Consider the following 17,340-nt stretch of genomic DNA (forward strand, 5'->3'; position numbering starts at 1 on the left):
AGAGCTGTAGCTTCTGTGCCTTTTACAGATACTTAGAGCGATCTTTGTGAAAACATGAATTCACGCGCATGCACACTCGATACTTTAAAGTATCAGTATTTAAACTGCATATATTGCCAACAGCTGTAGTTTTTCAAACTGTAAGTATCAAGCCAACAGAAGACACTCTCCTAGGTATCAGTGAATGTACCTACAAATGACTGTACATACAGAAGGCAAAAGAAAAAGTCTACATAGCTTAGATGGTGACACAAGCAGTTAACAGCATAGTTTACCACTCCCACTATTTCAAATGTTGGCATTGTCACTGACACTGCAGGCTGCATTGCCTGCTCCTCTCAAACTTCACAACTTTAATTGACTATCCTTAACTTCTCTCAACAGAAAAGCCTTTCAAAAAGTTTTTAAGTACTATCAAGGAGTGGTGGCTAGCATACTGTAACTAGTGCCTTTGTTGGCTAGATAAGTAAAAGACTTGCTTCTCCAAAATTAACATTTTCATGAGCACTTCAAATATCAACACTTAAATACACAGAGATGAATGTGCTAAATTTGTCAAATTAGAACACACTACCAAGCGTATGTATATTGCTCCCTCTACTGGATCAAATCTGTATCATCCATACTGCAATTGCTGGCCCACAAAGTACATATATATATATATAAGGTTTTTGTCTCAAAACTCTGATCTTTTTATCATTTATGGTCGGTTTAGCTACAAAAAAAAATTCTGTCTATATTATGTATTCATTTGCATAACCCTGGACTAAAGGATCCCAACTTTGGAAACTAACTTTGAACCCAAAGAGGAAGGCACATGTCTGACCAGTGTGTAACATTGTATAAATACGGCAAATCAACATACTTTTCTTAAAAGCAGAGTTTTTCTCATGTGTCACAGCATGACATCCCTTCTCCACCTTGCACAAATAACCTTCCTGGCAGGTAGACAGAAGTCTTTCCTCTCCCTTCCCTGCCTGTGTAGACATCAGGGAAGGGTCTTATTCCTGAGGCTTAAGTAGAAAATAATATACTTCTATACTCATTGGTTAAGCAAAACAACAGTACTTTCTCCCATGGGACACATCCATTCTCCCGCTCTACTCCACTCTCATGAGATCCCACCTGGAGTACTGCGTGCACCTCTGAAGTCCCCAGCACAGGAAAGACATGGGCATATTGGAGCAAGCCCAGAGCAGAGCCACAAAAATGATCAGAGGGCTGGAGCACCTCTCCTATGAGGACAGGCAGAGGGAGTGGGGATTGTTCAGCCTGGAGAAGGCTCCAGGAAAACCTTCAGTACCCAAAGAGGGCTTACAAGAAATATGGCGACAAACTTTTTAGCAGGGCTTGTAGCGATAGAAAAAGGGGTGATGGTTTTAAACTAAAGAGGGTACATTCAGACTAGATATAAGAATTTTTTTACAATGAGGGTGGTGAAAAACTGGAACAGGTTGCCCAGAGAGGTGGTTGATGCCCCATCCCTGGAAACATTCAAGGTTAGGCTGGATGGGTCTCTGAGTAACCTGATCTCATTGGGGATGTCCCTGCTTCTTGCAGGGGGGTTGGACTAGATGGCCTTTGAAGGTCCCTTCCAACTCGAACTATTCTATGAGTCTGCAAGGTCCTACTGTAACTTGTATAATTGATTCTTAAGTGCTGAAGACATGTAACAGCAACGTATATAGTGACTCTTCTAATATAAAATTTACATAAACTCTTTGCTGTTTAATACTATCTTTGGGCATGTATTAATAGAAATGCATCACCTCAAGATGCCTATACAATAATAAAAGCAAACCCCAAAATATCCTGACAGCATTCCCCTCAGAAAGAATGTTAGAGTGTAACTCCAGAATGTCATCATCTTAATATCAAAATATCATTATCAAGAACATTATTTGCTTCACAGTAAAAAAGCTATCACTAATTATAGGTTATACAAAGGAGAACATTTTAAGAGTTATGAGAACTGGAAATCTCTGAAATCCGCACTATAAAGATATGTATTATAACCTCTCTAACTCTCCCTGCTGCAGCCTTTGCACTCCTGGTCGTCGTCTTTATTTAATCTCTGTATCTCTAACTTTTGATTCTTGCAGTAACCTTTTCTTTGCTCAGCACATATTTATCTGCATAACTAATGCAGTCAGAAAGAAAAACCAACACTTTGAACATGCTGTAAAAATTCCAGCAGATGGCACCTAAAGACAACATGACCCACTATTTTGACATCAGACATTTATCACACACTTTTTTGCTGTAAGGATTAAAAAAGGAATCTTCAGGTTCATGATTTTAGCATCTAACACATAAAGCCACGTATCACTGTGATTCACTAGTCCACATATTTTAGGAAAATAGAAATATTTATAAACTGTATATTTGACTGATACCAAAAGATGAAAGAAAAATGCTAGAAAAAAGTGTTATCAGTACCTGTGAAATTACACTTGTATTATGCTCTCTCCTCCAAAAGTTTTCCTCTGGTGAACACAGGTACTCTCCTTTTAATTCTCAGCACATTTTTTCCCATTTTGCCCCTTTCAGCTGAAAATCTCTATTCTGTGTTCCAAGAGAGTTATCCTTCTCTTTTCTCTAAGATCAATCTCCAAAAACTTAGAACTGCTGCAATGGATCAAGAGTCAAGATTGACCTTGGCATCCTATCCCTTGCTAGTTGTAATAAATGACCAAAATTGCACAATATACACATGTGTAAATGAATATCCACATTTCACCTCTCACAAATTAAGTACATATACTGGCTTTAACTCTGAATAATGGCATTAATAACCCTATCAAAATGTTTATGAATAGGCTATCCTTGTTTTCCATAAAGGCATCCTTAAAACTGTAAGTTATATTGCAGAAATCCTTGTGCATCACCTATATACCAAAAGATTATTTAGTGTATCTCCAGGGCACGCTAAGATAGTATGAAGCATGCCACTACCGAAGAACAAATAATAGCTAAGACTGTTAACACCACTTTACTGAAAATATTTATCACTGTCATAAATGCTATTTCATGAAACAAATGTTTTTACTAAGGATCTAACCTTTTTCTATTTCTCAGTTCTTTTGAAAAAATTCTTTTAAATTTCTTTTTCGCAATTCTTTTGAAAGCAGATGCTTTGCTTTATCACCCTCTATGTAAGGAATACACTATACAAATTTAAGATTGGGCTTTAAAATCATTAAAAACTTACTGTTTTTCTAATACTCCTTCTCTTCTACCTACATATACACTTACATACACCTTGATATAGTTACATTTTGGTTTTCCCTACTGAATACTAATTAATAATATTTCACCTAATCTCCTTTAATAGTTAAGAGGGGGGGTATCAAGGGTGTGCTTGACAGTGCATTGGTAAGACAGTAGCTACTCTCCTGTGGTGATAGAGAGAGAAAAAAAGAAGTCCAAATCCAGTTATTCAAATTATTACTAATTAAAATGTATGCCAATATTACCCCAATGTCAATTGTGTCAATAAAAAGGAAGCTAAATTAGAGCATAAACAAAGACACATTGAATCAGATTCAAACAAAATAACAATGTATTTTTTGTTTGTTTTGTATATTCACAGATAAACAGGAACTTATTTAGGAAAGATCAGTGGAAGCACGGGGCCTCATGCTGGTTTCAAAAGCAGAGCTCCCTGCAAATTCTGCCTGAGCACCGTTTTGCTTTCAAATGTGATCCACAAAGACTTAGTTAAGGAAGGTTTATTGACTTTTACTATACATTCCCAAATTATTGTGGAAACAAAAAAAAAAAAGACACTTGCACATGCTGTGTCCACCTAAGGCTTAGACTCTCTCCTCCCACTGCCATGTTGAATCAACTATACTGGTGGTTCTTGTCTAACCTACTAAGAACTGGGAGGGTGGAGGGGGGAAAAATCTTATCAGATTTCTCATCTGATTAGTGCTTATTTAAAATATGTGCGTTCCATTCACAAAATATGCAACTTGTACTGGTATTATACTGGTACTGGAATTTTAATAATGTTAGCACACTGCATATTACACAATTGGTTTCAACTCTAAGTCTGAGCACATTCCCTAAACAGTGCACGTAAAAATAAAATAAGGAATTACTCCACCCACTATTTCTCTGCTCCTACCACTTTTCAGGGCACTGACTGTCACTCTTGTGACAGCTAATATCTGTAGACTTGCTAAATTTCAAAAAAAGCATTCACATCAGTATTGGCTCACAGCACAGAGCACTACACTTAAGTACACAGAAGTTCACTTCACTAGAAAAAGGTAATACCAAACTTCTCATTTTATTCCAGGGACAGCTTTAAAAATGGAATTCACTCTAGAGCCTACAGCAGTCTCCTAAGGGCTGTGCATTGTAGAAGCCTGCTCAAGTCTGTATTAGTACTGCAGGGGGCTTTTCACCTCATTTTAAATGAACTTACTGATTGTAACTACCCTCCACAGCCCCTGCAGTCATCAGTCCTTTACCAACAGCACTGGTACAGCACGTACCTCTCTTATTAGGGTTGTCCAGAACACCTCAAATCACCTCAAATCCATCCCAGAAGTCCTCCTGCTGCTGGAAGCCAGAGAGGGTCTTTTTGTCTTGATCTGAGCTCTACAGAAGTAACCAGCAACGTCCCCGACAGCTGCCTAGGGCTGGAGGGAGGGTGTCATGTTTAATGCAAACACAGCTAAGGCTAACAGAATCGTTGCCCATGGAACCGCAAAGAGCCAGTGTTAATGACAGGTCTCGTCCTCAAATCCAAAGGGGGGGAAAGAAAGCAACCAAATAAACACCCCCAAAGCCCCATCCTATAATCCTGAATGTCAGATACTCTTGAGCATTAGCTATCCGTGAGCGAGTACCCTGAAGATGAAATTTACTCTCGCCAACATCCTTCCACCCTCAGTACCTGGTTCCCTTATTTAATGTGTAGCCTGAGGGCAAACAGCTAAAAGACAATTCTTGACAACACCTTCCTCACGTCTTTTAACTCCCTTCAGAACCTGACATGCTCCTGAAGTACCACGTCCCCGGCCTTGAGGTAAAACCTCTGGGTGAAGCACCTGCCCTTTCGCAGGAAAATTCAGCTATGCCGGAAATATCACCCACACTTTGGCTTCATACCGGTCGTGTTAGAGATTCAAAGCTTATTTCGCCGGGGCGTCGCGGGAGAAGGGGAGAAGGGAAAGGAGCCAGCCCTCGCCCGGGCTCCCCGGGCCCGCGACGCCCGGCATGGAGGGCCCCGCGCCCAGCCCGAGGCCGGCCCATCTCCACGCCAACCGCCGTCGGCGGCCGGGGGCTGACGGCGGCCGCCATGACCGAGCAGCGCCCGCCCTGGCCCCTCTACTTCCCCCACTTCCACGACCGCGCCGAGCCCGTCCCACCCCCGGCCGACAGCGGCGGCCCGCGGACGTTCTTCGCAGCCGTGTGCGGGCCGCGGCAGCCCCCGCCCGTTGCCGCCGGGCCGCCCCGCTGGGCCGCGGGGCTGGCGCCCATCGCCTACGAGCCGCTGCGCTTCTTCTGCCCGGCCGCGGCTGCGGAGGAGGGCGGGGGCCCCGTACGGCGGCCCGGGGAGCAGCCACAGCTGGAGGGCGAGATCTGCGAGCTGGGCATCCGCCTCAAGGAGCTGGAGCTGCTGGCGCTCGTCGGCGACGGCTTCGACGCCCAGCAGTGTGCGTGTCCCCCTCCCCATAACCGGGGGGCGGGCACGGGCCCCAAACCGGCCGCGGCTCCCCTCGCTCGGGAGCCGTTGCGGGGTCGCTGCCGCCTCCCAGCACACCTCGGCCTCAAAGGTGGCGGGTTCCTCCATCAGTAACCCGGAAACCTGATGTGAACAGGCAGCCTTGGGTATCGCTGCACCCTCAGCGCCGTAGGCCAGCCAAGGGGACACACAGCGGTGCGAGGCTCCCCAGGCTGGGTCCCCAGCACCTGACTGATCGCGGCAGCAGGTGCCTGGGGGAGCACAAGGGGTGCAGGGAGCAAAACCCTTGTCTGGTGTCATCTACCCCTGTCACTGGTGTGCTGGGGAAACAAATTAAAGGAGGCACAGGAACTACGCATGTGGTTACTTTTGCACAAAGGAAGAAAACCTCCAGAGTCATAAAACCCCCAAAGTCATTAAGCATTAGCCAAAACCAATTCAGACACCTCTTAAATCAGAGGGAGTTTGTACATGCAAAATGTATCCCCACTAATGAAATTCTGTGGTTGTAAATCAGCATTGGTGTAAAGTAAAGGCCACTGATGACCGCAGATAGTTGGAGGCATTAAAAAAAAAAAAAGTTTAATTAATTTGGCATTTTAATTCTAAAACCTACTAGCCATGAAGGAAATACAGGAAATAAAATAGTTCAGCAGATAGTGATTATCAAGAGTTCCAGCAGGGAGGCCAACAACTGTAAGGATGTGATGCTCATTATTTCCTTCAAGGCCACAGGCTGCCAGTCAGGAAACTTTCAGGAGTGCACAGGTTACAAGAACGCAGAAGAATTGTCCATCACATACACACATACAAAGGAAGATCTCAAAAAAATTGCAATAAGTAGTTTTCATACATTTCAGAACAGGAAATTAATAGGTTTTTTTTCCTTTGTCATAGCAATACATACCTTTTTCCATTTTAATACCTACTATTTTCATTATGTGAGAAACTTTAGTTTTCAGGTATTTGCTAGACAAGAAATTGTAAGGAATGTTACTAGTTTGCTTAACACATTATTTGATTTTCTTGAAAGTATTGGGAAGTATTAATGACAAAAGTAATGACAAATTATGTTTCGTTCCTGTTTAGATAAACTTCTGAAAGCACTGAAAGAAGAAAAGATACAAAGCATGAAAGCAAGGCAGAAGCTGAAGAAATAGCCACCAACAGGATGAGGATTATTTCAGCTGGATATTCCGTCACTATATCACTATAGAGTATTTTAATAGATCTTTGATATTATTTTTCTACTTCTTACATGCTAGTACACTAAATTAAAAAATACAGTATATTTTCTTGTTGCCTTTTCTTGTGTGTGATTTGTTTCACATCAGTTAATGATAACACTACTATTTTCTCCAATTACTATAGGCAAACAGGATGGATACTCTTTTCTTCAAAAACACTAAGAAATTAACACTGCTGATGTCAGGATTCCTAGCAAGCCATTCATGATCTTCAAGATACATGGAGCAGGGAAATACAGTAATTACCATACAAAATATAGGGCTTTTTTGGTTTTAATTCTAAATAGGTTAAGTAAGTATACCTGAGAGTAAATAGATATAGTAAAAGTCCTATGCCTCTAAGCAAGCTTTAGAAAACTACTCTCACATTAGCATAAAAATCTATGTTACAATCACAATTTATTCTTTTATTGTCTTTAGTGCACCACAGAATTACAGAAGTTATGGCTTGAGTTATTTTTTGACAGAATAGTCATATAATAGTGACTTTTAACTAACATTTTGCTATTAGTTTAGGATTAATAGTACTTATGCTAAAGCCTGTGGCAGTTTTTGGAGTGACAACTTCCTTATGTTTGGAAGGCTTGTCCTTTCATGAGAAAAAAAAAATGGACAGAGGCAGAGATGACAGATTGAAAATTTGGAGAACATCTGCCATTAAAAAAGTAAACCCATGTAGGGCATCGACAATAACCTAACAAAGTAGTAAATAGGCTCATCAGACTGATAAAAGGATACCAATTACTATTTCCTGTTCTAATTCAAGAGCAATAGATGGCAGCATGAAATAATAAAGTTACCAACCCTGAAGCTATCATATTTTGGCAAGAAGCTTTTTTTTTTTAAAAAAAAAAAAAGTAATATTTTAATCTGTTTTTTCAAAACTGCATTCAAGTTGCTTGACTGTGTAGCATTTTAACACAATACGATATCAACATTTTACTTCCTATTACTGCTTATTAAAGCATTCTCTCTTTTACTATCTTAATCTTTCCAGTCAGATTTTGATCTGCCTTACACAGAGTTTATATTAAAAACATACCTAGTTTATAACTCACATTTGTCAATCAGCGAACTATAGTAATCACATTTTATCAGAGCAGCTAGATGATGTTAAATAGGATTCTTACCATTCGCAACTGCTGTTGTCAACTGGGTGTCTCATTTGCCAATATGGCAATTCACAGTTTTGTCTGCTAATAAATATGTTTTTAATGAAACAAAGCCCGAGCGGGGCTGAGGGGAGTGCACTAAGGCCAGGTTTTGTCCAAAGCTCCCGTGTGCCTCAGGCAGGGCAAGGCGAGAGACCAGGCCCCCGGCCCATGCAGGAAGCCCAGGGCAGGACCGGACACAAAACTACCTGTAACACAGGCCCGTGGCAGGTCTCACGCTAAAACCTCAAAGCGTACTCACAGACACGCTTGCAATGCAGCCCAGGCCAGGGTGGGAGCTGGGGCCGGTGTTTAAGATGGGGCTGCTGGGCCTGTGGGGCAGAGAGCAGGGAGCTTAGGGCAGGGAGGAGGCTGGTCAGGGCCCCTGCAGCCTCCAGGTGGGCCCAAGGCCCCGACAGCCGCCTGCGCGCTGGGTCGAGTGTTCACAGATCAATAGTAGCTACCACAAGCTTCCCCATTTACACTACAAATGCATTATTCACTCCTATATAAACACTCTCTTTCTTCAACTTTCTGAAATCTTTTCTTTAGGCCCACCTTGGCACCATTTAATTCCTGCTTAGCTCTTTAAAGCCTAATTAATGGCATTGTGCTTCTGGCTAAACAGTTCTGTTTTCACTTGTTGGCATCTTTTAAGCTGTTTTACTCCAGACAGCACACCACAAGTAACTTCCAAAGTGGGTTTCTTAAATGAGCTAATTTTATACCTGGTCAGAAACTGCTCACATAACCATCAATGATTTATCTCTTTTTTCCAGTCACATCTTGGAGGCTGAGGTAGTAAATATACAAAAGGTAGATCTAGGTGCCTAAAGAATCAAATTATTACCGAAATACCTTGGAAATCTGTGATTTGGTGTTTTATAGCTCCCTCTGCAGAATGAAGATTAAAAGTCTCTCAAAGTGTTTTGAGGCTAAACCTATGAACAGAAACTGCAATGGTTAATTACTCTGAAAACAGGAACCATATTAGTGCTTAACTAAATACTGCAAGACAAATTTGGACAGGACAAAAAAAGTATACAGGGGCCTTCAAAGGCTTTGCACAGAAGTAAGAGCTTTTAAATCACGTTAGGTAGCACAGGAACTATCTTCATCTCCACAATAATTTCACTCCTAAATCACTCTAAGATTCCAATGGTTATTGCAAGAGCCTAAAAGGATTTCCATTACATATTATCACTGCTCGATAACTATTACTTCCCCTCATTGTTTACCAGCTCTTTCACTTTGCATCCAGCTTTCATCAGCCATTACTCACTCAAAGTTTTCTTGGCTTAAACAAAGCTACTTTTCCTAGGCACACAGTTCAAATCTTTTTCCATCTGTTGTTCAGTTTCTGTCATATGGCCTTTATGCTAAAACAACATGTCATGTTTAATTACCGGGTGATAATGCAAGGAATAACATCAGTTGATATGTAATCTCAATTAAAGTTGCCTGGGGACACACATCTACTGAAAAAAAATAATTTAGTTCACATGCCAAACCAAGGCAGAATCGTTTCCCTTGGCTGGCATCAACCAGGGCACTCTGCTATCAGGTCAAAGTCCTTTCACTGAGGCATCTCAGCATTCCAAGGAGATCATTAAGGGATGGTGGCTATCTTCACTGGAAAGCCAATTTGGCCTTCTGTGTGTGAAGTAGCAGTTACAAAAGTAACTTAAGAGACTGTAGGGAAAACACGGGACATAGGATGAAATATTTCTGCCTTGAAGGAATCCCTGTTTGTACACTCAATTGGAAATACTAAGCATATGCATGTGTATGAATTTGGTGAAAGAGTGATAAGCTTGTATTAGCAACCTAGACAAGCAACCAGTTAAATATAATGGTGCATCTGTTGATTCTCATTTGTCCATGAACATTTTATTTACCTTTACTTTTCTTCTGTTTCCACCTGACCTTGTTACATCTGGTAATTTTCCCTCATCTCTGTAGGCTTATGGGTTCATCTCAAAACTCATCTATTCATTGCTTCCTTTGTAAAACTTAAACATATATTAAATAAAATAAAATGAGCACTCTTAACGCAGGGTTTTTTAATTCATAAAGTATATATCATTCTTTTTTTTTTAGTTGTTTCTGTTCTCTTTGACTGCTCCGGGAAGGCTAAACCTGACATTTAGATGCTGGCACAGCTCAGATCTCTTTCATATAGCTGCCTTGTGACTCAACAAATCTATCTCTATTGCATTCAAGAAAGAAACATTAGGCTAAAATTTTGATTCACGGGCAGAGATCTCAAAACATCAGTAGGTTGCTCCCATTTCCTATTCTTAACAAAGAAGGTTTCTCAAAAAGCAGAGTGTCACGTCCTCTCAGCCAGCCTGAGGGCTGAGCAATGACAGCTCTTTCGCTGAAACAGCCGTGTCTACACCTTCAGTGATACTCAGGTGCTCCCCAAAGAGTGCCATCAGGTCTTTCACTTCTGAAACTTGAAGCAGCTTTGGCTGCTTTATGATGGGGAAAATTCATTACAAAGCCATTTCAAAACAAGAATACATTTAATCTTTAAAGTATTTTATACCAAGCAGTTGGATCCATCAAATTTTAGACTGCTTTATTTTAGAGTTTGCTATGTTAAAATTCTCCAAATAGATACTCAGCTATATTACAATGGATCATTACAATGTCAATTAATCTTCAAGTAAAGCTGCATTAATTAGCTCAGGGACAGATTACAGAGGAAATCCAAAAGCACTAAGCTATCAGAAAATTATCTTTCTGTGCTCAGGAGCGAATGCTGCAGGATCGACTCACCTGTACTGAAAATTCAGAGCTAATACCTCAACATAAAGTAGGGAAATCAAAATTATCTTAGAATCATAGAATCATAGAATCACATGGTTGGATGGGATCTATAAGATCATCTAGTCCAACCGTCTTCCCACTACCATTGCTGCCGCAGCTACTAAACCATATCCTGTAGCTTCTCATCAAGCCGCCTCTTGAACACTGCCAGGGACGGAGACTCCACCACCTCCCTGGGCAGGCCGTTCCAGTGCCTTACCACTCTTTGAGAGAAAAAGTTTTTCCTCAAGTCCAATCTAAACCTCCTCTGGTACAACTTGTGGCCATTTCCTCGGGTCCTGCTTGTTGCCTGGAAGAAGAGGCCAAACCCCTGTTCATCACAACCTGCCTTCAGGAAGCTATAGAGTGCAATGAGGTCTCCCCTGAGCCTCCTCTTCTCCAGACTAAACAATCCCAACTCTCTCAGCCGCTCCTCATAAGACTTGTGCTCCAGACCCCTCACCAGCTTTGTTGCCCTTCTCTGGACACGTTCCAGGGCTTCAATGTCTTTCTTGTAGTGAGGGGCCCAAAACTGAACACAATACTCGAGGTGCGGCCTCACCAGTGCCGAATACAGGGGGATGATTACCTCCCTGCTCCTGCTGGCCACACTATTTCTAATGCAGGCCAGGATGCCGTTGGCCCTCTTGGCCACCTGGGCAGACTGTCGGCTCATGTTCAGCTGAGCATCAACCAACACCCCCAGGTCCCTTTCCTCTTCACAGTCCTCCAGCCACTCAGCTCCGAGCCTATAGCGCTGCATGGGGTTATTGTGGCCAAAATGCAGGACCCGACACTTGGCCTTGTTGAACCTCATGCCATTCAGCTCAGCCCAGCTCTCCAGCCTATCCAGATCCCTCTGAAGGGCCTCCCTACCCTCAGGCAGATCAACACCACCACCCAACTTGGTGTCATCTGCAAACTTACTGAGGGTACACTCAATCCCCTCGTCTAGGTCATCAATAAAGATATTGAACAAGATGGGCCCAAGTACCGACCCCTGGGGGACACCACTTGTAACAGGCTGCCAGCTGGACTTGACTCCATTAACTACTACCCGCTGGGCACGGCCCCCTAGCCAGTTCTTTATCCAAAGAAGGGTATACCTACCCAGTCCACAGGCAGCCAGTTTCCCTAGGAGAATACTGTGAGAGACTGTGTCAAAGGCCTTGCTGAAGTCCAGGTGTAGACCACATCAACAGCCTTTCCTTCATCCACCAGTCTGGTCACCCAGTCGTAAAAGGAAATGAGGTTGGTCAAGCACGACCTGCCTTTCGTGAACCCGTGCTGGCTGGGCCTGATCCCCTGGATGCCACTCATATGCCAAGTGATCTCACCCAAGATGATTTGCTCCATAACTTTCCCAGGTACTGAGGTCAGGCTGACAGGCCTGTAGTTCCCTGGATCCTCCTTACGGCCCTTCTTGTAGATGGGAGTCACATCGGCAAGCCTCCAGTCCTCCGGGACCTCCCCAGATAACCAGGACCGCTGGTAGATGGCCGAGAGCGGCTCGGCAGTCACCCCCGCCAACTCCCTTAGCACCCTAGGATGGAGCCCGTCCGGTCCCATGGACTTGTGGCAGTCCAGATGGAGAAGGAGCTCTCTAACTGTCTCCACCTGTACCACAGGGGGTGTACTCGGCCTGGCATCCCAGACTTCCAGATTAGGGCATAAAGTGCCCTGAGGATAACTGATCTGCCTATTAAAGGCAGAAGTAAAGAAGGCGTTGAGGACCTCAGCCTTCTCCTTATGCTCAGTGATCACATTCCCCGCTGCATCAAGTAAAGCAGCACTTAACTCTAGGAAGCTTGTCCTCTTTTGTTTGTTTGGGAGCTAGTGTTTCTTAAGATCACAGACATCTAAATACTTCATCAAAGAGGTACCATAAGAGGTGCTAATCAGGAAGCAGTCAATAAGTTGTGCATTTGGCCTTTCTAAGGAAAGATGTAATTATTAATAACACCAGTCCGTTGTTTAGTGTTACACGCTACAAACATACACTTGCAAAATAGGCTGAGATTTTGGTATATCTTGAGAAAAGCCAGAACAACCCCTTGAGACAATTTAAGCACTCACAGTCACAACTTATACATATATATATAACTGTATCTTAAGTATACCATCTGTCCAGAACCTTAGTAGTGATACGTACACTAGGAACTTCATTTATCCTCTATTTTGGGAAGATCCTTTCCAACATCTCTTTTTCTCTGAAACTACAAAGACAGGCTTAGATGTGTTCCTTGTAGTAAAATGAACTTTTTATTCCAAATTTATTGCATCACAAAAGCACTACTGTCAAAAGCACATACCTGCATTTTCCCTTTTCTTTTCATTTCACTTCAGACTGATAGCAGGAAACTTAGACCTGAGTAAATATCAATAAAAATCACAGTAACTGACTGAATAATAGGGGAAGGTATAGAGGATGTTAAGGTGAGAACAAAAATTCCGAAAGGAAACACAGGATCATAAGATGTCCTCAAAACCCACGGTCTTGCTGGTTACTCTCCTCACCTCATAAGGCAGGAAAATGTCTTTCTTCAGAGGGAACACCACCGCTGATATACATGATTTTAATTTGTGGAGTTCTTAAAATTCCTTTCCTGTTGTCTGCCAGGTTCTGCCTTAAGAGCATGAGCAGTGGGACCCCTACACAGCCCAGAGGCCTGGCAGCTCCAAGGCAAAGGCATGCTTATGCTTTAAAGTACCTGATCTACAGAAAAGGACACGGCAGGAACAACCAGTAAGTAGCAGCATAGATTTTAAGACATATTTTATTTAATGTGCAAAATTGCCAAGAAAAAAACATGTACAAGTTCAACTAAGCTACAGCCACTAACATGAAAGAAACTATTCTTTGTATTTGTAAGCTTCATTTCTAGAATCACCCTATGGTTCAGAGTAAAAACAGCTGTTTGGTAATGACCCAGAACATTTTAAATGCCTCCTTTTCAGCGATACATAAAATTCTACCATTGATAAGGTTTTACGTCTGTCATTGCAAAAGGAACCAGTTCTTGGAGATTCCCTTTCTGATTGCATAGTATAAATTTTAATTAATTATTTTCTTCCTCTTTCAGTTTAATCTCTACACTTAGCTTTACAAATCACGCTCTTAACTGGCTTCAGAAAACTAATTTTCCCATTTACAGCTGAAACACTTACAAATTTTGAGCAATTTTCACAGACACAGCCATTACAGTTTAGTTGAATCAAGCTGTGAACAACAAAGATAATATGGATATTTGTAATCATGCAGAGCTAGTTCTTTCCATAATTCAAAGATGTAAGAAAAGTTGATTTCATCAGAAAGTGAAATCTGTTGCAAGAGAAATGAGACAATTTATTGATATAACATCTCTGTAAAAAAGCGTAGAAGCTGTTTTTGGAAAGGCTTCCTAGAACATACTGAAATAGTATGAGGAAGTGGAGATTTTTTCTTGTAAATTCATGTATATTTAAATGCTACCAGAGGAACAGGTAACTTACAGTCTTGAACAATTACCAAGCTCCATTAAATAGTAAGTAGCGCTTCATACTAAAGTATCCACTTCCACTCTAAGGTTTCAATTTTTTTAACATTATGAGTTCATTCAGCCTCTCACCAGCGGTGTGAGCAGAGACAGTCCCTTCACCGTGCTTTATGGAGGGTGACACTGAGGCACAGTCAGATTAAGCACCTTGCCCAGGACCAATCCAAAATTATGAAGAAGGGACAACCAACTTCTTATCTTCTAATTTCCAGCTACCCATAACTAGATAGCATTGCACAATTTAAAGATACTTGTGATAGTTAATTCACTGAGATAATACTGGATCAATCCTGCTCTCCTTGAGCAGGTATTTTACCAATAACTTCAATGGAAGACGTTATCTATATTCATGTCACCTTAATACTAATATGACATCTGTAAGTATCACAAAGCAGAACATCAGCCAAAAGCACACAGTGCCATAGCTAATTAAAAATGATATCACATATATTTGTTACTACTTCTGTCACACCAGCAGTATATCAGCAAGCTAATAAAGAGTGCACCTGTTTGTGTACACCGATGTAAAAGTCAAAATCAAAATGCACACCTACAGCAAGAAAGAAATTAAATTAAAATAAAGAGTCAAAGGATATAGTATTATCTCTGCTGTACACGTATCCTTTCTAACGAGACCAAAAAAACTGCCCAGAACAGACCCTTGGTTGGGTCTGAGCTGTTTCTGCTGGGTTCCTAAATCCTAAACCAAAATTCAAGCCTTAGTAAGATGGGTTGTATCTTACTTTCAAAGATTTTTGGCTTTACAGTCTTTTCTTTTTTTCTTTCATATCAGATATGACCTTGAACACAGTTTGAAGAAACAACACCAACGTGAAATGAAAAAAGTCTTCCTGGTCTGTCATAGAAAGAAATACTAAAATTAATTTGGTGGAGGGTAAAGTGGTGTTTTGTTTTGTTTTGTTTTTATTTGCAGTGTTGAAAGCAGTAGATAAAGGAAAGGACAAAGAATAAACCTCAAGTTTACTTACTTTCTGATGTCCCATGTTTGTAACTCTGAAATAGAATATGCTGTTAATGTTGCTATTTTGGCACTCTTTAAACAAATGAAGAAATCAAAAGCTAACCAAATATATAAAATCAATTCTAAGCAGTTAACGTCAAGACTCTTTGACCTGCCATGGTAATCAATTCACAATTACTTAGTGTCCATCCACTGCTGAAATAGAAGGTTTACCCCCTATCCTTCTACTATAGTCACTTGCTTTTTGGATCCTGGTGAATGCCTGGCATAGGCTGCTGTATTCTGCTGCATCACATCTCAAGGTATCCATTGATTAAGTTTGCTGATGATGCAGGACCTAAAAGCCACTGATTACTTGCAAAAAGCCACAGTTAAGGACCCACAAATTTGTGTTTTAATAGTTTAAAAAAAAAAAAAAATCTTATACACAGGCACTCTTTAGAAGGTCCCACTGGAGGTTGCAAAAGGCAGTGCTGCTTGCCAGATAAATGAGATTTTAACTGATGCCAACGTGTGTTAATGCTGTTTAGACATTGGTTTACAAAGCATAGAAATGCAGTAAGCTGCAGTGAGGAGGGACATACTTTGGAAGGAAAAAAAATCACGTCCTCTCTAAATACTGTACTCAGTGGAATGAGCTTTCTGTGTAATTTACAATCCTTTGGACCCATTATTGCCTAAGTTACAAAATTATTTACAGAATGTAATATAGTTTCAAGCTACTTCTTGGGAAAGAATTGAGCATGGAAATTCATGAAAAGTCAGGCACTTTTAAAACAAGAATTATTTTTAACAAATGCAAAAATATCAAATTTCTGAAACATCTCTTCATGTTATTGTAATTATTTTTGAGATATCTGCTATACATTTGACCACCTAACTACTTAAAATCCATTTCTCGTCTTTCATGAGCTTCATAACAGAAGAACTGGGAGCTAAGTCTTCATTACTGCCTCTGAACACCTTAAGGAACCTGAAGTGTATGAGGACAAAGAGATGGATAAAAGACCTAGTTTTCAAAAAATATTTTTTTACATATTTTTTGGTATCATCCTCAAATATATATATATATATATATATATGAGGATTATACCGTATTCCTATTGAAAATCCTTGAGGATTTTTCAATAGGAATATGGTATCAAAGTGATTTTTAAAACATGAAATATATGATTTTGGGGCATCTCATCAGTTTTAAAAATTAGAATCTAAACCACCTTTCTGCCATACCACTTTAGTGGCTGTAGTTTTTACATCTGTTGGTATTAAGGACTGCTCAAAGGGCAAGTGTGTTACATAGGGTAGTCTGTCGCCCTCCAGAGCCCCATTGAAATCCCTGTCCCATCTCCCATGTCTTGTATACAGTCCAAGCAATAACTTTCCTGGATAAGAGGAATCCCCAGATGTGCAGTTTTCAGATTGTTTTTCACTCACTGCGCGTGGCAAAACATTTTTCATCAAGAATGTGGAATGCAGTTATTCTCAATAGAGATTCTGCAGTATTAACCAGGTATGCCTTTATGACTTGGCCATCTTGAAACTTTCTTTTAAAGAGCAAGTCAGTACCCAATTCATTTACTAACCTATATAAATCTCATTTCCACAAGTCAAGCTTTGCATTATTTATTTGTGGGAGAAAGGCAAGACTTAAAAAAAAAAAAAATTCTAAATGAGCACTCATTCTCATTTTGCATGTCTACACTTTAAAATGGAAAAATATAACTTTGAAATATTTTGATAAGAAAAAAAAATCTTATTCAGTTCTGGAGTTATGGTCAAAAAATTAACCCATGCAAAGGAAGTCTAGCACAGAAAGTATAAGTTAACCTTTTGACATACCAACTGCATATAGCACTGTTAAAAAGTCTGCAGTGCTATGCCTAAATAACATTATAGTAAACAAGCTTGA

General features: G+C 40.8%; 1 protein-coding gene across 1 annotated transcript; it reads left to right on the forward strand.

Annotated features, from left to right (window-relative positions):
* Nucleotides 1-5,314: 5,314 nt before the first annotated feature.
* Nucleotides 5,315-6,861, forward strand: C5H11orf91 (chromosome 5 C11orf91 homolog). Its single transcript, XM_086747989.1, has 2 exons — nt 5,315-5,672; nt 6,791-6,861. The coding sequence occupies exons 1-2, from the start codon at nt 5,315-5,317 to the stop codon at nt 6,859-6,861; spliced, it is 429 nt and encodes a 142-aa protein (XP_086604115.1).
* Nucleotides 6,862-17,340: the final 10,479 nt, after the last annotated feature.

Source organism: Chlamydotis macqueenii, chromosome 5 (genome assembly GCF_036417535.1).
Source record: "Chlamydotis macqueenii isolate bChlMac1 chromosome 5, bChlMac1.mat, whole genome shotgun sequence".
NCBI lineage: Eukaryota > Metazoa > Chordata > Aves > Otidiformes > Otididae > Chlamydotis > Chlamydotis macqueenii.

Excerpts from the sequence above, each read along its gene's own strand:
- C5H11orf91 (XM_086747989.1), top strand. The coding sequence starts at position 5,315 with ATGACCGAGCAGCGCCCGCCCTGGCCCCTCTACTTCCCCCACTTCCAC. Across the intron at positions 5,673-6,790 it reads CGGCTTCGACGCCCAGCAGT|ATAAACTTCTGAAAGCACTG; the intron begins GTGCGTGTCCCC and ends GTTCCTGTTTAG.